Here is a 23,099-nt window from a genome sequence, read left to right on the forward strand (position 1 = left end):
AGTCAACAATACAGTCACCCCCTTTTTTAATAAATTCCACTGCAGTACCATCCAAACCTGCTGCCTTGCCGGCTTTCATCTTCCGCAAAGCTTTTACTACCTCTTCTCTGTTTACCAACTCATTTTCCCTAACCCTCGCACTTTGCACACCACCTCGACCAAAACACCCTATATCTGCCACTCTATCATCAAACACATTCAACAAACCTTCAAAATACTCACTCCATCTCCTTCTCACATCACCACTACTTGTTATCACCTCCCCATTTGCGCCCTTCACTGAAGTTCCCATTTGCTCCCTTGTCTTACGCACTTTGTTTACCTCCTTCCAGAACATCTTTTTATTCTCCCTAAAATTTAATGATACTCTCTCACCCCAACTCTCATTTGCCCTTTTTTTCACCTCTTGCACCTTTCTCTTGACCTCCTGTCTCTTTCTTTTATACGTCTCCCACTCAATTTCATTTTTTCCCTGCAAAAATCGTCCAAATGCCTCTCTCTTCTCTTTCACTAATACTCTTACTTCTTCATCCCACCACTCACTACCCTTTCTAATCAACCCACCTCCCACTCTTCTCATGCCACAAGCATCTTTTGCGCAATCCATCACTGATTCCCTAAATACATCCCATTCCTCCCCCACTCCCCTTACTTCCATTGTTCTCACCTTTTTCCATTCTGTACTCAGTCTCTCCTGGTACTTCCTCACACAAGTCTCCTTCCCAAGCTCACTTACTCTCACCACCCTCTTCACCCCAACATTCACTCAACAAACGTTTTTTTTTTTTTTTTTTTTTTTTTTTTTTTTTTTTTTTTTTATACTTTGTCGCTGTCTCCCGCGTTTGCGAGGTAGCGCAAGGAAACAGACGAAAGAAATGGCCCAACCCTCCCCATACACATGTACATACACACGTCCACACACGCAAATATACATACCTACACAGCTTTCCATGGTTTACCCCGGATGCTTCACATGCCTTGATTCAATCCACTGACAGCACGTCAACCCCTGTATACCACATCGCTCCAATTCACTCTATTCCTTGCCCTCCTTTCACCCTCCTGCATGTTCAGGCCCCGATCACACAAAATCCTTTTCACTCCATCTCTCCACCTCCAATTTGGTCTCCCTCTTCTCCTCGTTCCCTCCACCTCCGACACATATATCCTCTTGGTCAATCTTTCCTCACTCATTCTCTCCATGTGCCCAAACCATTTCAAAACACCCTCTTCTGCTCTCTCAACCACGCTCTTTTTATTTCCACACATCTCTCTTACCCTTACGTTACTTACTCGATCAAACCACCTCACACCACACATTGTCCTCAAACATCTCATTTCCAGCACATCCATCCTCCTGCGCACAACTCTATCCATAGCCCACGCCTCGCAACCATACAACATTGTTGGAACTACTATTCCTTCAAACATACCCATTTTTGCTTTCCGGGATAATGTTCTCGACTTCCACACATTTTTCAAGGCTCCCAAAATTTTCGCCCCCTCCCCCACCCTATGATCCACTTCCGCTCCCATGGTTCCATCCGCTGACAGATCCACTCCCAGATATCTAAAACACTTCACTTCCTCCAGTTTTTCTCCATTCAAACTCACCTCCCAATTGACTTGACCCTCAACCCTACTGTACCTAATAACCTTGCTCTTATTCACATTTACTCTTAACTTTCTTCTTCCACACACTTATACCTCTGTAATTTGAACACTCACCTTTGCCTTTAAACAGTAGCACTATGCATGCATTCCGCCAATCCTCAGGCACTTCACCATGAACCATACATACATTGAATATCCTCACCAACCAGTCAACAATACAGTCACCCCCTTTTTGAATAAATTCCACTGCAATGCCAGCCAAACCCGCCACCTCGCCAGCTTTCATCTTCCGCAAAGCTTTCACTACCTCTTCTCAGTTTACCTAACCATTTTCCCTGACCCTCTCACTTTGCACACCACCTCGACCAAAACACCCAATATCTCCCACTGTATCATCACACATTCAACAAACCTTCAAAATACTCACTCCATCTCCTCACTTCACCACTACTACTTATTATCTCCCCATTTTCCCCCTTCACTGATGTACCCATTTGTTCTCTTGTCTTATGCACTTTGTTTACCTCCTTCCAAATCATCTTGTTATCTCCTCGAAATTTAACAATACTCTCTCACCCTAACTCTCATTTGCCCTCTTTTTCACCTCTTGCACCTTTCTCTTGACCTCCTGCCTCTTTCTTATATACATCTCCCACTCATTTGCATTTTTTCCCTGCAAAAATTGTCCAAATGCCTCTCTCTTCTCTTTCACTAACAATCTTACTCCTTCATCCCACCACTCACTACTCTTTCTAATCTGTGTGTGCATGTATATGAGTGGATAGGCCATTCTTCGTCTGTTTCCTGGAGCTACATTGCATTTAGCCTCTTGTCTGAGATTGCTGCATCTGGAACCCTTTCTGAGAATATTGCATCTGGTTTTCTCTCTGATATTGATGCAACTGCATGTTCCAGCCTTACTGGGAATGCTGCATTTGCCATCCTTTCCAGGGATGCTGCATGTGCCAGCCTTTCTGTGAGTGCTTTACATACTAGCCTTTCTCAGTACACTGCATATGACGGCCCTCAGCAAATGCCATAAGAACTATATCTTCTGCAAGCACTACATATTATCAACCCCTTTGAGAATGCTGTGTGTGCCACCCCTTTTGGGAAATTTGCATATGCCAGACTTTTTGAGAATGCTGCATGTCACTCCTTTTGGAAATGCTGCATGTGCAAGCCCTTTTTGAAATGTTACATGTATCAGCTCTTATGAGAAGGCTGCATGTGCCAGCCCTTATGAGAATGCTGCATGTACCAGCCCTTTTGAGAATGCTGCATGTGCTAGCCCTTATGAGAATGCTGCATATGATTACTATTTGTGTATTGTGGGGAGAGATTTTTACACTCATGTTACCCCATCTCTTGACCTTGTAGATGTGTACTGTGTCTTTATTTATATGTATGTACACTTACACACGCACACACACACACACACACACACACACACACACACACATACACACTCACACACACACACACACACACACTCGCACACTTACACACACACACACTCGCACACTTACACACACCAGCTTTTGCCAACTGAGAGTGCTACATGTGCCAGCCCTTATGAGAATGTTGTATTAGCTAGCTCTTCTGAGAATGCTGTATTTACCACCCTTTCTGGGAATACTTCAGGTGCTAAGTCTTCTAAGAAAGCTGCAAGTGCCATCCTTTTCTGGAAATGCCACATGTTTCACTCTTTTTTTTAAGAAAGCTGCATGCTCCACCCCTTTCTGAGAAGGTTGCATGTCCCATTCTTTCTGAGAATGGTATTTATGTCACCCTTTCTGAGAATACTGCTTGTGTCACTCTTTTTGAGAATGTCACGTGTCACTATTTTTGAAAATGTTGCTTGTGTCACTCTGACTGTGCTGTTTGTGTCACTCTTTATGACAATGCTGCCTATGCCACCCTCTCTGAGAAAGCTGCTTGTGTCATTGTGTCTGAGAATGCCCATTGTGTCACCTTAATATCACTGCTTGTGTCTCCCTTTTTGAGAATGCTTCTTATGTCTCTCTTTATGACAGTGCTGCCTGTGTCACTATGTCTGAGAATGCTGCTTGTGTCACTTTTACTGAGAATGCTGTTTGTGTTGCTATGACAATGCAGCTCATGCTACTCTGTGTGAGAATGCCACTTGTGCTACTCTTTCTGAGAATGCTGCTTTTGTCACCCTTTCTGAGAATGCTGCTTTTGTCACCCTTTCTGAGAATGCTGCTTGTACCACCCTTTCTGAGAATGTTGCTTGTGCCCCCTTTTTGAGTATGCTGCTTGTTCTAACCTTTCTGATAATGCTGCATATACCACCCCTCTGAGAGTGCTGCTTGTGTCACCCTTTCTGAGAATGCTGCTTGTGCCACCTTTTTTTGGGAATACTGCTTGTGCTCCCTTTCTGAGAATGCTGAATGCCCTTTCTGAGAATGCTACATGTGCCACCCTTTCTAAGAATGCTGCTTGTGGTGCTCCATCTCAGGATGGTGAATGTACCAAGCCTTCTGAGTATGCTACAAATGTTATACTTGCTGCATATATGCTGCCCTTTCTGAAGATGTTGCACATGCCACCTCTTGTAAGAAAAAGTTCATATTATGTAAGTAGATGAGGCAAGAAATATTGTAACTCCTATATTCAGTACCTTAATATTAAGATATTGATTTAAGATGTTAGGCAAGAAATTTTGTAACTCCTATATTCAGTACCTTAATATTAAGATATTGATTTAAGATGTTAGGTTAACTGTATTGCATTTGCAGGACTATGCATGTGGAGCACGAGAGCAGAGTGGCGGAACACTTGTGGCTACGGGAAGATTGGTGCGACGTGTTTGTCTGGTATTAGACTGCGTGACTCCTCAGGATTATTGTCCCCATACAAATGATCTTATCAACCTACAGCACTATGTTATTACAAAGAAGAAACTTTTAGAACGTGATGCTCTCACTATCTTTTACAATATTGTTTCTGTTGTTCACAGTTTACATGAGGTAGGTAACATATTGATTATATTCTTTTCATTGTTATAATGAAAACAATATGTCATTCACTGTTCTTCTATTTTCAGGTATCTGTCTTGGGTGTCATCATTACTGTAGTTTCCCTGAGACAAATATTTTATATTCAGCTCAGTTGTGTAGTGCAAATATTGGTTTTCCCACTACTATTGATTCCTCACTTGGATTTTTGTTTTTCCTGTCATCTGATATGCCATTCTCATGTGGAATAAGAAAAAGTACAATATTTCTAAAAAAGTGTGATGTGTAGTATGGATTTCAAATTTATATCTGTATGTTAATTTATCAGTAACTTACTATTCATGACAGAATATATAGGTAAAATTCATGTTAACACCAGCACGATTGGTGGGACAGCTAACAGCGTTTGTTTGCATCATTGTTTTCCAGTATTTCTATCAGATGGGAGCACCTATCAGTGTTTATTGCTTATTTCAAAGCTAGATGTGCTTTTGCAAATATTGTAGTGCCTACTGTTATTATTAAAGGGACAGTGAGAAAATGCACATTTTACATTGCATACACAAAAATTAATTTTTGCTAAAATGTGAATTTCTCAGTGCAGGGTAAAGGTAATTAACATTGTGACATACAGTGTACACATTACCCAAATCTGGAATAGCAGGTGTCAAGGATATACAAAAAAAATTAAGATTTTAAAGACTAGAGACAAACCAATAATTTGGTTTGATAACTGATATTATTTTCATGCAATGGGTAATGATACGGCCAGAGTATGGGTGTAGATATAGATACAAACAGGAGAACAGTTCCATTGCAGATGAAAGAGAGTAGCTACACACACCAATGATCTTATGCTGTCATTCAGTCAAGTACAAATTAAAAACAAACCAGCATGAAATGATAGCACCTTTGATTCAGTTTTTACTAATGACATAGTAATAAAATGGACTGCTGCAATTATTTAGTGTGGGAATGGGGAAAGTAGAAAACTTTCTGATTAATCACATGGAAGATCAAAACCTGAGAACTATTGTAAGTAAAATGATGATTTATGTGAAAACCAGGAGTCTCTTTGAAGACAAAAGAAAATGAGTGAATCATCTACCACTGAAAATGTAAAAGCAAGGTCTGTGGCTTATTTTAGATTTTCTAGAGAAGAACTGATTGACACTTACATAGCACTCCTAAAGATGATAGCAATGAGATTTATACAGTACACTTATTGTGCTTCCTTTAACAATCAACTTTTAAACAAACTCACCATCACTATATCAGGAGCCATGAAAGGAGGATGCATAAGGTGCTGGAATGAGAAGTATTGCTATAAATGCTGCATTATAGCTGAAGAACTTTTGCAACAAATTTTCATATGTCATTTTGGATGATAGTCAGAGAGAACTTTACCTGGTAATGTGATGGTGGCTAGTTGTGGCTGTGAATTTGGCTATAGCTATCTTTCCTTCCAGCATAGACCCTCTAAGCTCCTTTAATTTCATATCAGAAATTATGAGCATTTGTATATTATTCCCCTGAGTACCATTAGTATTATTATTATGGCTGTGCATGCCTGGGAGGTAGGAAATAGTAGGTAAATATGCAAACAAATGTGGCAAGCATGAACATTGGCTGATGCCTGGATTTGATAACAAGCTCACTGCCAGTGGGTAAGATGTGTTGCTGTGACATCATCATAAAATAATCAGAGTAGAAAAAGAGATGTATATATTTTTGGGTGATGTAAATGATGATGAAAAACACTTATGAACACATATATATATATTTTTTTATTTTTTTTTTGTTTTGCTTTGTCGCTGTCTCCCGCATTTGCGAAGTAGCGCAAGGAAACAGACGAAAGAAATGGCCCAACCCACCCCCATACACATGTATATACATACGTCCAGACACGCAAATATACATACCTACACAGCTTTCCATGGTTTACCCAAGACGCTTCACATGCCCTGATTCAATGCACTGACAGCATGTCAACCCCGGTATACCACATCGATCCAATTCACTCTAGTCCTTGCCCTCCTTTCACCCTCCTGCATGTTCAGGCCCCGATCACACAAAATCTTTTTCACTCCATCTTTCCACCTCCAATTTGGTCTCCCACTTCTCCTCGTTCCCTCCACCTCCGACACATATATCCTCTTGGTCAATCTTTCCTCACTCATTCTCTCCATGTGCCCAAACCATTTCAAAACACCCTCTTCTGCTCTCTCAACCACACTCTTTTAATTTCCACACATCTCTCTTACCCTTACGTTACTTACTCGATCAAACCACCTCACACCACACATTGTCCTCAAACATCTCATTTCCAGCACATCCATCCTCCTGCACACAACTCTATCCATAGCCCACGCCTCGCAACCATACAACATTGTTGGAACCACTATTCCTTCAAACATACCCATTTTTGCTTTCCGGGATAATGTTCTCGAGTTCCACTCATTCTTCAAGGCTCCCAGAATTTTCGCCCCCTCCCCCACCCTATGATCCACTTCCACTTCCATGGTTCCATCCGCTGCCAGATCCACTCCCAGATATCTAAAACACTTTACTTCCTCCAGTTTTTCTCCATTCAAACTTACCTCCCAGTTGACTTGACCCTCAACCCTACTGTACCTAATAACCTTGCTCTTATTCACATTTACTCTTAACTTTCTTCTTTCACACACTTTACCAAAGTCAGTCACCAGCTTCTGCAGTTTCTCACATGAATCAGCCACCAGCGCTGTATCATCAGCGAACAACAACTGACTCACTTCCCAAGCTCTCTCATCCCCAACAGACTTCATACTTGCCCCTCTTTCCAAAACTCTTGCATTCACCTCCCTAACAACCCCATCCATAAACAAATTAAACAACCATGGAGACATCACACACCCCTGCCGCAAACCTACATTCATTGAGAACCAATCACTTTCCTCTCTTCCTACACGTACACATGCCTTACATCCTCGATAAAAACTTTTCACTGCTTTTAACAACTTGCCTCCCACACCATATATTCTTAATACCTTCCACAGAGCATCTCTATCAACTCTATCATATGCCTTCTCCAGATCCATAAATGCTACATACAAATCCATTTGCTTTTCTAAGTATTTCTCACATACATTCTTCAAAGCAAACACCTGATCCACACATCCTCTACCACTTCTGAAACCACACTGCTCTTCCCCAGTCTGATGCTCTGTACATGCCTTCACCCTCTCAATCAATACCCTCCCATATAATTTACGAGGAATACTCAACAAACTTATACCTCTGTAATCTGAGCACTCACTCTTATCCCCTTTGCCTTTGTACAATGGCACTATGCACGCATTCCGCCAATCCTCAGGCACCTCACCATTAGTCGTTCATACATTAAATAACCTTACCAACCAGTCAGTAATACAGTCACCCCCTTTTTTAATAAATTCCACTGCAATACCATCCAAACCTGCTGCCTTGCCGGCTTTCATCTTCTGCTAAGCTTTTACTACCTCTTCTCTGTTTACCAAATCATTTTCCCTAACCCTCTCACTTTGCACACCACCTCGACCAAAACACCCTATATCTGCCACTCTATCATCAAACACATTCAACAAACCTTCAAAATACTCACTCCATCTCCTTCTCACATCACCACTACTTGTTATCACCTCCCCATTAGCGCCCTTCACTGAAGTTCCCATTTGCTCCCTTGTCTTATGCACTTTATTTACCTCCTTCCAGAACATCTTTTTATTCTCCCTAAAATTTAATGATACTCTCTCACCCCAACTCTCATTTGCCCTCTTTTTCACCTTACTACTTTCACCTTTGCTAGAAACCCTCCCCTCCTTGTATTTTAGCTTTCTAAAAGGGGAAACAGAAGAAGGAGTCACACGGGGAGTGCTCATCCTCCTCGAAGGCTCAGATTGGGGTGTCTAAATGTGTGTGGATGAAACCAAGATGAGAAAAAAGGAGAGATAGGTAGTGTGTTTGAGGAAAGGAACCTGGATGTTTTAGCTCTTATTGAAATGAAGCTCAAGGGTAAAGGGGAAGAGTGGTTTGGGAATGTCTTGGGAGTAAAGTCAGGGGTTAGTGAGAGGACAAGAGCAAGGGAAGGAGTAGCACTACTCCTGAAAAAGGAGTTGTGGGAGTATGTGATAGAGTGTAAGAAAGTAAACTCTAGATTGATATGGGTAAAACTGAAAGTTGATGGAGAGAGATGGGTGATTATTGGTGCATATGCACCTGGGCATGAGAAGAAAGATCATGAGAGGCAAGTGTTTTGGGAGCAGCTGAATGAGTGTGTTAGTGGTTTTGATGCACGAGACCGGGTTATAGTGATGGGAGTAATGTGGCAGTTGAGGGAATAATTGGTATACATGGGGTGTTCAGTGTTGTAAATGGAAATGGTGAAGAGCTTGTAGATTTATGTGCTGAAAAAGGACTGGTGATGGGGAATACCTGGTTTAAAAAGAGAGATATATGTAAGAATACATATTTAAGTAGGAGAGATGGCCAGAGAGCATTATTGGATTATGTGTTAATTGGTAGGCGCACGAAAGAGAGACTTTTGGATGTTAATGTGCTGAGAGGTGCAACTGCAGGGATGTCTGATCATTATATTGTGGAAATAAAGGTGAAGATTTGTAGAGGTTTTCAGAAAAGAAGTGAGAATGTTGGGGTGAAGAGAGTGGTGAGAGTAAGTGAGCTTGGGAAGGAGACTTATGTGAGGAAGTACCAGGAGAGACTGAGTACAGAATGGAAAAAGGTGAGAACAAAGGAGGTAAGGGGAGTGGGGGAGAAATGGGAAGTATTTAGGGAAGCAGTGATGGCATGCGCAAAAGATGCTTGTGGCATAAGAAGAGTGGGAGGTGGGCAGATTAGAAAGGGTAGTGAGTGGTGGGATGAAGAAGTAAGATTATTAGTGAAAGAGAAGAGAGAGGCATTTGGACGATTTTTGTAGGGAAATAATGCAAATGAATGGGAGATGTATAAAAGAACGAGGCAGGAGGTCAAGAGAAAGGTGCAAGAGGTGAAAAAGAGGGCAAATGAGAGTTGGGGTGAGAAAGTATCATTAAATTTTAGGGAGAATAAAAAGATGTTTTGGAAGGAGGTAAATAAAGTGTGTAAGATAAGGGAACAAATGGGAACTCCAGTGAAGGGGGCTAATGGGGAGGTGATAACAAGTAGTAGTGATGTGAGAAGGAGATGGAGTGAGTATTTTGAAGGTTTGTTGAATGTGTTTGATGATAGAGTTTGCAGATATAGGGTGTTTTGGTTGAGGTGGTGTGCAAAGTGAGAGGGTTAGGGAGGATGATTTGGTAAACAGAGAATAGGTAGTAAAAGCTTTGCGGAAGATGAAAGCCGGCAAGGCAGTGGGTTTGGATGGCATTAGTGGAATTTATTAAAAAAGGGGGTGACTGAATTGTTGACTGGTTGGTAAGGTTATTTAATGAATGTATGATTCATGGTGAGATGCCTGAGGATTGGCGGAAAGCTTGCATAGTGCCATTGTACAAAGGCAAAGGGGATAAAAGTGAGTGCTCAAATTACAGAGGTATAAGTTTGTTGAGTATTCCTGGTAAATTATATGGGAGGGTATTGATTGAGAGGGTGAAGGCATGTACAGAGCATCAGAATGGGGAAGAGCAGTGTGGTTTCAGAAGTGGTAGAGGATGTGTGGATCAGGTGTTTGCTTTGAAGAATGTATGTGAGAAATACTTAGAAAAGCAAATGGATTTATATGTAGCATTTATGGATCTGGAGAAGGCATATGATAGAGTTGATAGAGATGCTCTGTGGAAGGTATTAAGAATATATGGTGTGGGAGGCAAGTTGTTAGAAGCAGTGAAAAGTTTTTATCAAGGATGTAAGGCATGTGTACGTGTAGAAAGAGAGGAAAGTGATTGGTTCTCAGTGAATGTAGGTTTGCAGATATTTCCAGATATGATTCTATGGTTGTTTAATTTGTTTATGGATGGGGTTGTTAGGGAGGTGAATGCAAGGGTTTTGGAAAGAGGGGCAAGTATGAAGTCTGTTGTGGATGAGAGAGCTTGGGAAGTGAGTCAGTTGTTGTTTGCTGATGATACAGTGCTGGTGGCTGATTCATGTGAGAAACTGCAGAAGCTGGTGACTGAGTTTGGTAAAGTGCGTGAAAGAAGAAAGTTAAGAGTAAATGTGAATAAGAGCAAGGTTATTAGGTACAGTAGGGTTGAGGGTCAAGTCAATTGGGAGGTAAGTTTGAATGGAGAAAAACTGGAGGAAGTGAAGTGTTTTAGATATCTGGGAGTGGATCTGGCAGCAGATGGGACCATGGAAGCGGAAGTGAATCATAGGGTGGGGGAGGGGGCGAAAATTCTGGGAGCCTTGAAGAATGTGTGGAAGTCGAAAACATTATCTCGGAAAGCAAAAATGGGTATGTTTGAAGGAATAGTGGTTCCAACAATGTTGTATGGTTGCGAGGCGTGGGCTATGGATAGAGTTGTGCGCAGGAGGGTGGATGTGCTGGAAATGAGATGTTTGAGGACAATATGTGGTGTGAGGTGGTTTGATCGATTAAGTAATAATTGGGTAAGAGAGATATGTGGTAATAAAATGAGTGTGGTTGAGAGAGCAGAAGAGGGTGTTTTGAAATGGTTTGGTCACATGGAGAGAATGAGTGAGAGAAGATTGATCAAGAGGATATATGTCAGAGGTGGAGGGAACAAGGAGAAGTGGGAGACCAAATTGGAGGTGGAAAGATGGAGTGAAAAAGATTTTGAGTGATTGGAGCCTGAACATGCAGGAGGGTGAAAGGTGTGCAAGGAATAGAGTGAATTGGAACGATGTGGTATACCGTGGTCGACGTGCTGTCAATGGATTGAACCAGGGCATGTGAAGCGCCTGGGGTAAACCATAGAAAGTTCTGTGGGGCCTGGATGTGGAAAGGGAGCTGTGGTTTTGGTGCATTATTACATGACATCTAGAGACTGAGTGTGAACAAATGTGGCCTTTGTTGTGTTTTCCTAGTGCTACCTCTCACACATGAGGGGGGAGGGGTTGTTATTTCATGTGTGGCGAGGTGGCAGTGTAAATGAATAAAGGCAGACGGTATGTATTATGTACATGTGTATATATGTATATGTCTGTGTGTGTATATATATGTATACATTGAGATGTATAGGTATGTATATTTGTGTGTGTGGACATGTATGTATATACATGTGTATGTGGGTGGGTTGGGCCATTCTTTCGTCTGTTTCCTTGCACTACCTCGCTAACGCAGGAGACAGCGACAAAGCAAAATAATAAATAAATAAATATCAGCAGGTGAGGAAAGTGAACAGGAATGATTGGTGAAATGTTCAAGACTAAGTTACTCTGAGAGTGATTTTTGCTAGAGTATGAGGAATGTGGACCACACCACCTCCACATATACAAAGAATTTCAAGTAGCAAAATAATAATGGGTCCTTTTGACATCGTGTAATAGCTGCACCCAACTTTCCTGAATGTAATTATTGTGTGTTGGACAAATTGGACAACTTTGGTAACATATGATAATAAAGAGCAAAAGTATTTCCAAGCATATTTTGACGAGTGTCATGTATAGAAAAGTGCATGGTTTAACATTTACTGTAATATTTTTTCATATACTGTCTTCCTCTTGTATACTGCTGAGGAAGAAATGAGAGTGGAGTGTGATGTAAACAAACAGGACCTATACATCTTATCCTCTTACCTCAAGGTTAGGAGGGATTGCCCTGGGTATGCCATCCACACTTCCTTCTCCTCCCACTCATTTTTAGTGTGCATAGTGTGATGATTTTGAATTTTTTCACGTTATTCACCGCCAGTACAGTGCTTGTGTAAGAAACAAGAGTAAGTTGTCATTCCAAGCTCAAGAAAATGAAAGCAACAAGAAATCCATATCCCCTTTTCTTGTATTTAGCTGTCAGATGTGTCAGCCTTCCCCTCTCCTTGCTTACTCAGTACTCCACTATTCAACATCAATGTTCTGTTAATTTATGTGTATTTGTGCATGCCAGTTTGTTGAATTATAAGGTTTTCTATTTTGTATTTTTTCACACTTGTTGAGGATATTTTTTTAGATACTTCATGGAGGATGGAGTAGTGGTTAGTGTTATTAACCATGATGCTTGTATGGGCTGTCCAAGGTAAAGCCCAGATGGGTTTAAGCCACAGCAATTGGTCCACTGTTTTCCCAGCAGTTCATCTTCCTCTGGACTAGATGATAAAATGGGTCCTGATTTATGTTATGGTATATATGTAAATATAGAGTAAATGAGATTGCATTGATTAGGACATTGAGTTGTCTGTGCAGTCTCAGCTAAAGTGAAAAGAAAATGATAAGAAATTAATGGTTAATGAAAACTTGACCATCTACTAACTTCTTTGATTGATGAGAACAGCACCTTGTTTTTGATACCACTTGCAGAATGAACCTTTTTATTCTTTTTTTTTTATCTCTACAGCTTTTAATGCATTTCAGCAAAATATTGTTCACCGGGACTTGAAGCTTGGCAATTTAGTTCTACATAGGACCACACGAGATATCACTATTACTAATTTCTGTTTGGGACAACATCTGCCATCAGAGAAAGACCGTCTGCGTGATCAACGGGGGTCTCCTGCATATATTTCACCTGATGTCCTAAGTAGCAAACCATATCTAGGTTAGTTATACTTTCTGTCATACTGATGTTTTAATGTTTTTTCATTGTAAGGCTTTGATAGATATGATTAATAAGAAATGTGTTGAAATGATAAATAGAAATGAAGAAGTTTCATTAGTATATCATATGTAGTAATGAAACATTAAACAGAAGCGAATTTTACAGAATGAGTTCCATATATGAACAGAAATACTGTAATGTATTGGCTACTAAACTTATGAAACCTGTTTTTTTACCAGTTTCATTTTCAGACTTATTTTCATTTTCTTTTCCTGTAGTATTCAGTAACATCTGCAGTATCCTTCACATGTATTTCAACTGAACATAAGCAATTTTGTGCATTTTTATTGTTTAAATATCTGTGGGGCCTGGATGTGCATAAGAAGCTAGGGTTTCTGTGCATTACACATGACAGCTAGAGACTGAGTGTGAATGAATGTGTTTGTTTTTTGTCTGTTTTCCTGGCACTACCTTGCTGAAACATAGGGTAGCAATGCTATTTTCTGTGGGGCGGGGTAGTGACAGGAATGGATGAAGGCAAATGAGCGTGAATATGTACACGTGTATATATATGTATATGTCTGTATATGTGTATGTATATATGTTTGTATGGGTGTTTATATATATATATATATATATATATATATATATATTATCCCTGGGGATAGGGGAGAAAGAATACTTCCCACGTATTCCCTGCGTGTCGTAGAAGGCGACTAAAAGGGAAGGGAGCGGGGGGCTGGAAATCCTCCCCTCTCGTTTTTTTTTTTTTTTTCCAAAAGAAGGAACAGAGAAGGGGGCCAGGTGAGGATATTCCCTCAAAGGCCCAGTCCTCTGTTCTTAGCGCTACCTCGCTAATGCGGGAAATGGCGAATAGTATGAAAAAAAAAAAAAAAAAAAAAAATATATATATATATATATATATATATATATATATATATATATATATATATATATATATATATATATTTTTTGCTTTGTCGCTGTCTCCCGCGTTTGCGAGGTAGCGCAAGGAAACAGACGAAAGAAATGGCTCAACCCACCCCCATACACATGTATATACATACACGTCCACACACGCAAATATACATACCTACACAGCTTTCCATGGTTTACCCCAGACGCTTCACATGCCCTGATTCAATCCACTGACAGCATGTCAACCCCAGTATACCACATCGATCCAATTCACTCTATTCCTTGCCCTCCTTTCACCCTCCTGCATGTTCAGGCCCCGATCACACAAAATCTTTTTCACTCCATCTTTCCACCTCCAATTTGGTCTCTCACTTCTCCTTGTTCCCTCCACCTCCGACACATCTATCCTCTTGGTCAATCTTTCCTCACTCATTCTCTCCATGTTCCCAAACCATTTCAAAACACCCTCTTCTGCTCTCTCAACCACGCTCTTTTTATTTCCACACATCTCTCTTACCCTTACATTACTTACTCGATCAAACCACCTCACACCACACATTGTCCTCAAACACCTCATTTCCAGCACATCCACCCTCCTGCGCACAACTCTATCCATAGCCCACGCCTCGCAACCATACAACATTGTTGGAACCACTATTCCTTCAAACATACCCATTTTTGCTTTCCGAGATAATGTTCTCGACTTCCACACATTCTTCAAGGCTCCCAGAATTTTCGCTCCCTTCCCCACCCTATGATTCACTTCCGCTTCCATGGTTCCATCCACTGCCAGATCCACTCCCAGATATCTAAAACACTTTACTTCCTCCAGTTTTTCTCCATTCAAACTTACCTCCCAGTTGACTTGACCCTCAACCCTACTGTACCTAATAACCTTGCTCTTATTCACATTTACTCTTAACTTTCTTCTTTCACACACTTTACCAAACTCAATCACCAGCTTCTGCAGTTTCTCACATGAATCAGCCACCAGCGCTGTATCATCAGCGAACAACAACTGACTCACTTCCCAAGCTCTTTCATCCACAACAGACTTCATACTTGCCCCTCTTTCCAAAACTCTTGCATTCACTTCCCTAACAACCCCATCCAGAAACAAATTAAACAACCATGGAGACATCACACACCCCTGCCGCAAACCTACATTCACTGAGAACCAATCACTTTCCTCTCTTCCTACACGTACACATGCCTTACATCCTCGATAAAAACTTTTCACTGCTTCTAACAACTTGCCTCCCACACCATATATTCTTAATACCTTCCACAGAGCATCAACTCTATCATGTGCCTTCTCCAGATCCATAAATGCTACATACAAATCCATTTGCTTTTCTAAGTATTTCTCATATACATTCTTCAAAGCAAACACCTGATCCACACATCCTCTACCACTTCTGAAACCACACTGCTCTTCCCCAATCTGATGCTCTGTACATGCCTTCACCCTCTCAATCAATACCCTCCCATATAATTTACCAGGAATACTCAACAAACTTATACCTCTGTAATTTGAGCACTCACTTTTATCCCCTTTGCCTTTGTACAATGGCACTATGCACACATTCTGCCAATCCTCAGGCACCTCACCATGAGTCATACATACATTAAATAACCTTACCAACCAGTCAACAATACAGTCACCCCCTTTTTTAATAAATTCCACTGCAATACCATCCAAATCTGCTGCCTTGCCGGTTTTCATCTTCCACAAAGCTTTTACTACCTCTTCTCTGTTTACCAAATCATTTTCCCTAACCCTCTCACTTTGCACACCACCTCGACCAAAACACCCTATATCTGCCATTCTATCATCAAACACATTCAACAAACCTTCAAAATACTCACTCCATCCCCTTCTCACATCATCACTACTTGTTATCACCTCCCCATTTGCGCCCTTCACTGAAGTTCCCATTTGTTCCCTTGTCTTACGCACTTTATTTACCTCCTTCCAGAACATCTTTTTATTCTCCCTAAAATTTAATGATACTCTCTCACCCCAACTCTCATTTGCCCTCTTTTTCACCTCTTGCACCTTTCTCTTGACCTCTTGTCTCTTTCTTTTATACATCTCCCACTCAATTGCATTTTTTCCCTGCAAAAATCGTCCAAATGCCTCTCTTTTCTCTTTCACTAATAATCTTACTTCTTCATCCCACCACTCACTACCCTTTCTAATCAACCCACCTCCCACTCTTCTCCTGCCACAAGCATCTTTTGCGCAATCCATCACTGATTCCCTAAATACATCCCATTCCTCCCCCACTCCCCTTACTTCCATTGTTCTCACCTTTTTCCATTCTGTACTCAGTCTCTCCTGGTACTTCCTCACACAAATCTCCTTCCCAAGCTCACTTACTCTCACTCACCCTCTTCACCCCAGCATTCACTCTTCTTTTCTGAAAACCCATACAAATCTTCACCTTCGCCTCCACAAGATAATGATTAGACATCCCTCCAGTTGCACCTCTCAGCACAGTAACATTATATATATATATATATATATATATATATATATATATATATATATATATATATATATATATATATATATATATATATTTTTTTTTTTTTTTATACTTTGTCGCTGTCTCCCGCGTTTGCGAGGTAGCGCAAGGAAACAGACGAAAGAAATGGCCCAACCCCCCCCATACACATGTATATACATACGTCCACACACGCAAATATACATACCTACACAGCTTTCCATGGTTTACCCCAGACGCTTCACATGCCTTGATTCAATCCACTGACAGCACGTCAACCCCGGTATACCACATCGCTCCAATTCACTCTATTCCTTGCCCTCCTTTCACCCTCCTGCATGTTCAGGCCCCGATCACACAAAATCTTTTTCACTCCATCTTTCCACCTCCAATTTGGTCTCCCTCTTCTCCTTGCTCCCTCCACCTCCGACACATATATCCTCTTGGTCAATCTTTCCTCACTCATCCTCTCCATGTGCCCAAACCACTTCAAAACACCCTCTTCTGCTCTCTCAACCACGCTCTTTTTATTTCCACACATCTCTCTTACCCTTACGTTACTCACTCGATTAAACCACCTCACACCACACATTGTCCTCAAACATCTCATTTCCAGCACATCCATCCTCCTGCGCACAACTCTATCCATAGCCCACGCCTCGCAACCACACAACATTGTTGGAACCACTATTCCTTCAAACATACCCATTTTTGCTTTCCGAGATAATGTTCTCGACTTCCACACATTCTTCAAGGCCCCCAGAATTTTCGCCCCCTCCCCCACCCTATGATCCACTTCCGCTTCCATGGTTCCATCCGCTGCCAGATCCACTCCCAGATATCTAAAACACTTCACTTCCTCCAATTTTTCTCCATTCAAACTCACCTCCCAATTGACTTGACCCTCAACCCTACTGTACCTAATAACCTTGCTCTTATTCACATTTACTCTTAACTTTCTTCTTCCACACACTTTACCAAACTCAGTCACCAGCTTCTGCAGTTTCTCACATGAATCAGCCACCAGCGCTGTATCATCAGTGAACAACAACTGACTCACTTCCCAAGCTCTCTCATCCCCAACAGACTTCATACTTGCCCCTCTTTCCAAATCTCTTGCATTTACCTCCCTAACAACCCCATCCATAAACAAATTAAACAACCATGGAGACATCACACACCCCTGCCGCAAACCTACATTCACTGAGAACCAATCACTTTCCTCTCTTCCTACACGTACACATGCCTTACATCCTCGATAAAAACTTTTCACTGCTTCTAACAACTTTCCTCCCACACCATATATTCTTAATACCTTCCACAGAGCATCTCTATCAACTCTATCATATGCCTTCTCCAGATCCATAAATGCTACATACAAATCCATATATATATATATATATGTGTATATGAATGGATGAGACATCCCTGGGGATAGGGGAGAAAGAATACTTCCCACGCATTCTTCACATGTCATAGAAGGCGCTCAAAGGGGACAGGAGCGGGGGGCTAGAAACCCTCCCCTCCTTGTATTTTAACTTTCTAAAAGGGGAAACAGAAGAAGGAGTCACGCGGGGAGTTCTCATCCTCCGCGAAGGCTCAGATTGGGGTGTCTAAATGTGTGTGGATGTAACCAAGATGAGAAAAAAGGAGAGATAGGTAGTATGTTTGAGGAAAGGAACCTGGATGTTTTGGCTCTGAGTGAAATGAAGCTCAATGGTAAAGGGGAAGAGTGGTTTGGTAATGTCTTGGGAGTAAAGTCAGGGGTTAGTGAGAGGACAAGAGCAAGGGAAGGAGTAGCACTACTCCTGAAACAGGGGTGGTGGGAGTATGTGATAGTGTGTAAAAAAGTAAACTCTAGAATGATATGGGTAAAACTGAAAGTTGATGGAGAGAGATGGGTGATTATTGGTGCGTATGCACCTGGGCATGAGAAGAAAGATCATGAGAGGCAAGTGTTTTGGGAGCAGTTGAATGAGTGTGTTAGTGGTTTTGATGCACGAGACCAGGTTATAGTAATGGGTGATTTGAATGCAAAGGTGAGTAATGTGGCAGTTGAGGGAATAATTGGTATACATGGGGTGTCGTGTTGTAAATGGAAATGGTGAAGAGCTTGTAGATTTATGTGCTGAAAAAGGACTGGTGATTGGGAATACCTGGTATAAAAAGAGAGATATACATAAGTATACGTATATAAGTAGGAGAGATGGCCAGAGAGCATTATTGGATTACGTGTTAATTGATAGGCGCACAAAAGAGAGACTTTTGGATGTTAATGTGCTGAGAGATGCAACTGGAGGGATGTCTGATCATTATCTTGTGGAGGCGAAGGTGAAGATTTGTAGAGGTTTTCAGAAAAAAAGAGTGAATGTTAGGGTGAAGAGAGTGGTGAGAGTAAGTGAGCTTGGGAAGGAGACTTGTGTGAGTAAGTACCAGGAGAGATTGAGTACAGATTGGAAAAAGGTGAGAACAAAGGACGAAAGGGGAGTGGGGGAGGAATGGGATGCATTTAGGGAAGCAGTGATGGCTTGTGCAAAAGATGCTTGTGGCATGAGAAGAGTGGGAGGTGGGCAGATTAGAAAGGGTAGTGAGTGGTGGGATGAAGAAGTAAGATTATTAGTGAAAGAGAAAAGAGAGGCATTTGGATGATTTTTGCAGGGAAATAATGCAAATGAGTGGGAGATGTATAAAAGAAAGAGGCAGGAGGTCAAGAGAAAGGTGCAAGAGGTGAAAAAGAGGGCAAATGAGAGTTGGGGTGAGAGAGTATCATTGAATTTTAGGGAGAATAAAAAGATGTTTTGGAATGAGGTAAATGAAGTGCGTAAGACAAGGGAACAAATGGGAACTTCAGTGAAGGGCGCAAATGGGGAGGTGATAACAAGTAGTGGTGATGTGAGAAGGAGGTGGAGTGAGTATTTTGAAGTTTTGTTGAATGTGTTTGATGATAGAGTGGCAGATATAAGGTGCTTTGGTTGAGGTGGTGTGCAAAGTGAGAGGGTTAGGGAAAATGATTTGGTAAACAGAGAATAGGTAGTAAAAGCTTTGCGGAAGATGAAAGCTGGCAAGGCAGCAGGTTTGGATAGCATTGCAGTGGAATTTATAAAAAAAGGGGTGACTGTGTTGTTGACTGGTTGGTAAGGTTATTTAATGTATGTATGACTCATGGTGAGGTGCCTGAGGATTGGCGGAATGCTTGCATAGTGCCATTGTACAAAGGGAAAGGGGACAAAGGTGAGTGCTCAAATTACAGAGGTATAAGTTTGTTGAGTACTCCTGGTAAATTATATGGGAGGGTATTGATTGAGAGGGTGAAGGCATGTACAGAGCATCAGATTGGGGAAGAACAGTGTGGTTTCAGAAGTGGTAGAGGATGTGTGGATCAGGTGTTTGCTTTGAAGAATGTATGTGAGAAATACTTAGAAAAGCAAATGGATTTGTATGTAGTATTTATGGATCTGGAGAAGGCATTTGATAGAGATGCTCTGTGGAAGGTATTAAGAATATATGGTGTGGGAGGCAAGTTGTTAGAAGCAGTGAAAAGTTTCTGTCGAGGATGTAAGGCATGTGTACATGTAGGAAAGTGATTGGTTCTCAGTGAATGTTGGCTTGCAGCAGGGGTGTGTGATGTCTCCATGGTTGTTTAATTTGTTTATGGATGGGGTTGTTAGGGAGGTGAATGCAAGAGTTTTGGAAAGAGGGGCAAGTATGCAGTCTGTTGTGGATGAGAGAGCTTGGGATGTGAGTCAGTTGTTGTTCGCTGATGATACAGCACTGGTGGCTGATTCATGTGAGAACTGCAGAAGCTGGTGACTGAGTTTGGTAAAGTGTGTGAAAGAAGAAAGTTGAGAGTAAATGTGAATAAGAGCAAGGTTATTAGGTACAGTAGGGTTGAGGGTCAAGTCAATTGGGAGGTAAGTTTGAATGGAGCAAAACGGGAGGAAGTGAAGTGTTTTAGATATCTGGGAGTGGATTTGGCAGCGGATGGAACCTTGGAAGTGGAAGTGAATCATAGGGTGCGGGAGGGGGCGAAAATTCTGGGAGCCTTGAAGAATGTGTGGAAATCAAGAACATTATCTTGGAAAGCAAAAATTGGTATGTTTGAAGGAATAGTGGTTCCAACAATGTTGTATGGTTGCGAGGCGTGGGCTATGGATAGAGTTGTGCACAGGAGGGTGGATGTGCTGGAAATGAGATGTTTGAGGACAATATGTGGTGTGAGGTGGTTTGATTGAGTAAGTAATAATTGGGTAAGAGAGATGTGTGGTAATGAAAAGAGTCTTGTTGAGAGAGCAGAAGAGGGTGTTTTGAAATGGTTTGGTCACATGGAGAGAATGAGTGCGGAAATATTGACCAAGAGGATATATGTGTCAGAGGTGGAGGGAACGAGGAGAAGTGGGAGACCAAATTGGAGGTGGAAAGATGGAGTGAAAAAGATTTTGAGTGATCGGGGCCTGAACATGCAGGAGGGTGAAAGGCGTGCAAGGAATAGAGTGAATTGGAACGATGTGGTGTACTGGGGTCGACGTACTGTCAATGGATTGAACCAGGGCATGTGAAGCATCTGGGGTAAACCATGGAAAGTTGTGTGGGGCCTGAATGTGGAAAGGGAGCTGTGGTTTCGGTGCATTATTACATGACAGCTAGAGACTGAGTGTGAATGAATGTGGCCTTTGTTGTCTTTTCCTAGCGCTACCTCGCACACATGAGGGGGAAGGGGGTTGTTATTTCATGTGTGGCGAGGTGGCGATGGGAATGAATAAAGGCAGACAGTATGAATTATGTACATGTGTTTATATGTATATGTTTGTGTGTATATATACATATATATATATATATATATATATATATATATATATATATATATATATATATATATATATATATATATATATATATATATATATATATTTTTTTTTTTTTTTTTTTTTTTTTTTTTTTTTATACTTTGTCGCTGTCTCCCGCGTTTGCGAGGTAGCGCAAGGAAACAGACGAAAGAAATGGCCCAACCCCCCCCCCCCCATACACATGTACATACACACGTCCACACACGCAAATATACATACCTACACAGCTTTCCATGGTTTACCCCAGACGCTTCACATGCCTTGCTTCAATCCACTGACAGCACGTCAACCCCTGTATACCACATGACTCCACTTCACTCTATTTCTTGCCCTCCTTTCACCCTCCTGCATGTTCAGGCCCCGATCACACAAAATCTTTTTCACTCCATCTTTCCACCTCCAATTTGGTCTCCCTCTTCTCCTCGTTCCCTCCACCTCCGACACATATATCCTCTTGGTCAATCTCTCCTCACTCATTCTCTCCATGTGCCCAAACCATTTCAAAACACCCTCTTCTGCTCTCTCAACCACGCTCTTTTTATTTCCACACATCTCTCTTACCCTTACGTTACTTACTCGATCAAACCACCTCACACCACACATTGTCCTCAAACATCTCATTTCCAGCACATCCATCCTCCTGCGCACATCTCTATCCATAGCCCACGCCTCGCAACCTTACAACATTGTTGGAACCACTATTCCTTCAAACATAGCCATTTTTGCTTTCCGAGATAATGTTCTCGACTTCCACACATTTTTCAAGGCTCCCAAAATTTTCGCCCCCTCCCCCACCCTATGATCCACTTCCGCTTCCATGGTTCCATCCGCTGACAGATCCACTCCCAGATATCTAAAACACTTCACTTCCTCCAGTTTTTCTCCATTCAAACTCACCTCCCAATTGACTTGACCCTCACCCCTACTGTACCTAATAACCTTGCTCTTATTCACATTTACTCTTAACTTTCTTCTTCCACACACTTTACCAAACTCAGTCACCAGCTTCTGCAGTTTCTCACATGAATCAGCCACCAGCGCTGTATCATCAGCGAACAACAACTGACTCACTTCCCAAGCTCTCTCATCCCCAACAGACTTCATACTTGCCCCTCTTTCCAGGACTCTTGCATTTACCTCCCTAACAACCCCATCCATAAACAAATTAAACAACCATGGAGACATCACACACCCCTGCCGCAAACCTACATTCACTGAGAACCAATCACTTTCCTCTCTTCCTACACGTACACATGCCTTACATCCTCGATAAAAACTTTTCACTGCTTCTAACAACTTGCCTCCCACACCATATATTCTTAATACCTTCCACAGAGCATCTCTATCAACTCTATCATATGCCTTCTCCAGATCCATAAATGCTACATACAAATCCATTTGCTTTTCTAAGTATTTCTCACATACATTCTTCAAAGCAAACACCTGATCCACACATCCTCTACCACTTCTGAAACCGCACTGCTCTTCCCCAATCTGATGCTCTGTACATGCCTTCACCCTCTCAATCAATACCCTCCCATATAATTTACCAGGAATACTCAACAAA

At 41.5% G+C, this 23,099-nt stretch overlaps 1 protein-coding gene across 2 annotated transcripts in view; it reads left to right on the plus strand.

The window, feature by feature from the left end:
* Positions 1-23,099, plus strand: part of LOC139754817 (uncharacterized) — a 126,410-nt gene that overhangs the window by 59,431 nt on the left and 43,880 nt on the right. For both annotated transcript variants that reach the window (XM_071672668.1, XM_071672667.1), the window contains exons 5-6: positions 4,377-4,607; positions 13,077-13,260. In XM_071672668.1, the coding sequence (XP_071528769.1) occupies positions 4,377-4,607; positions 13,077-13,260 (415 nt within the window). The remainder of the gene's footprint in view (positions 1-4,376; positions 4,608-13,076; positions 13,261-23,099) is intronic.

Source organism: Panulirus ornatus, chromosome 17 (assembly GCF_036320965.1).
Source record: "Panulirus ornatus isolate Po-2019 chromosome 17, ASM3632096v1, whole genome shotgun sequence".
Lineage (NCBI taxonomy): Eukaryota > Metazoa > Arthropoda > Malacostraca > Decapoda > Palinuridae > Panulirus > Panulirus ornatus.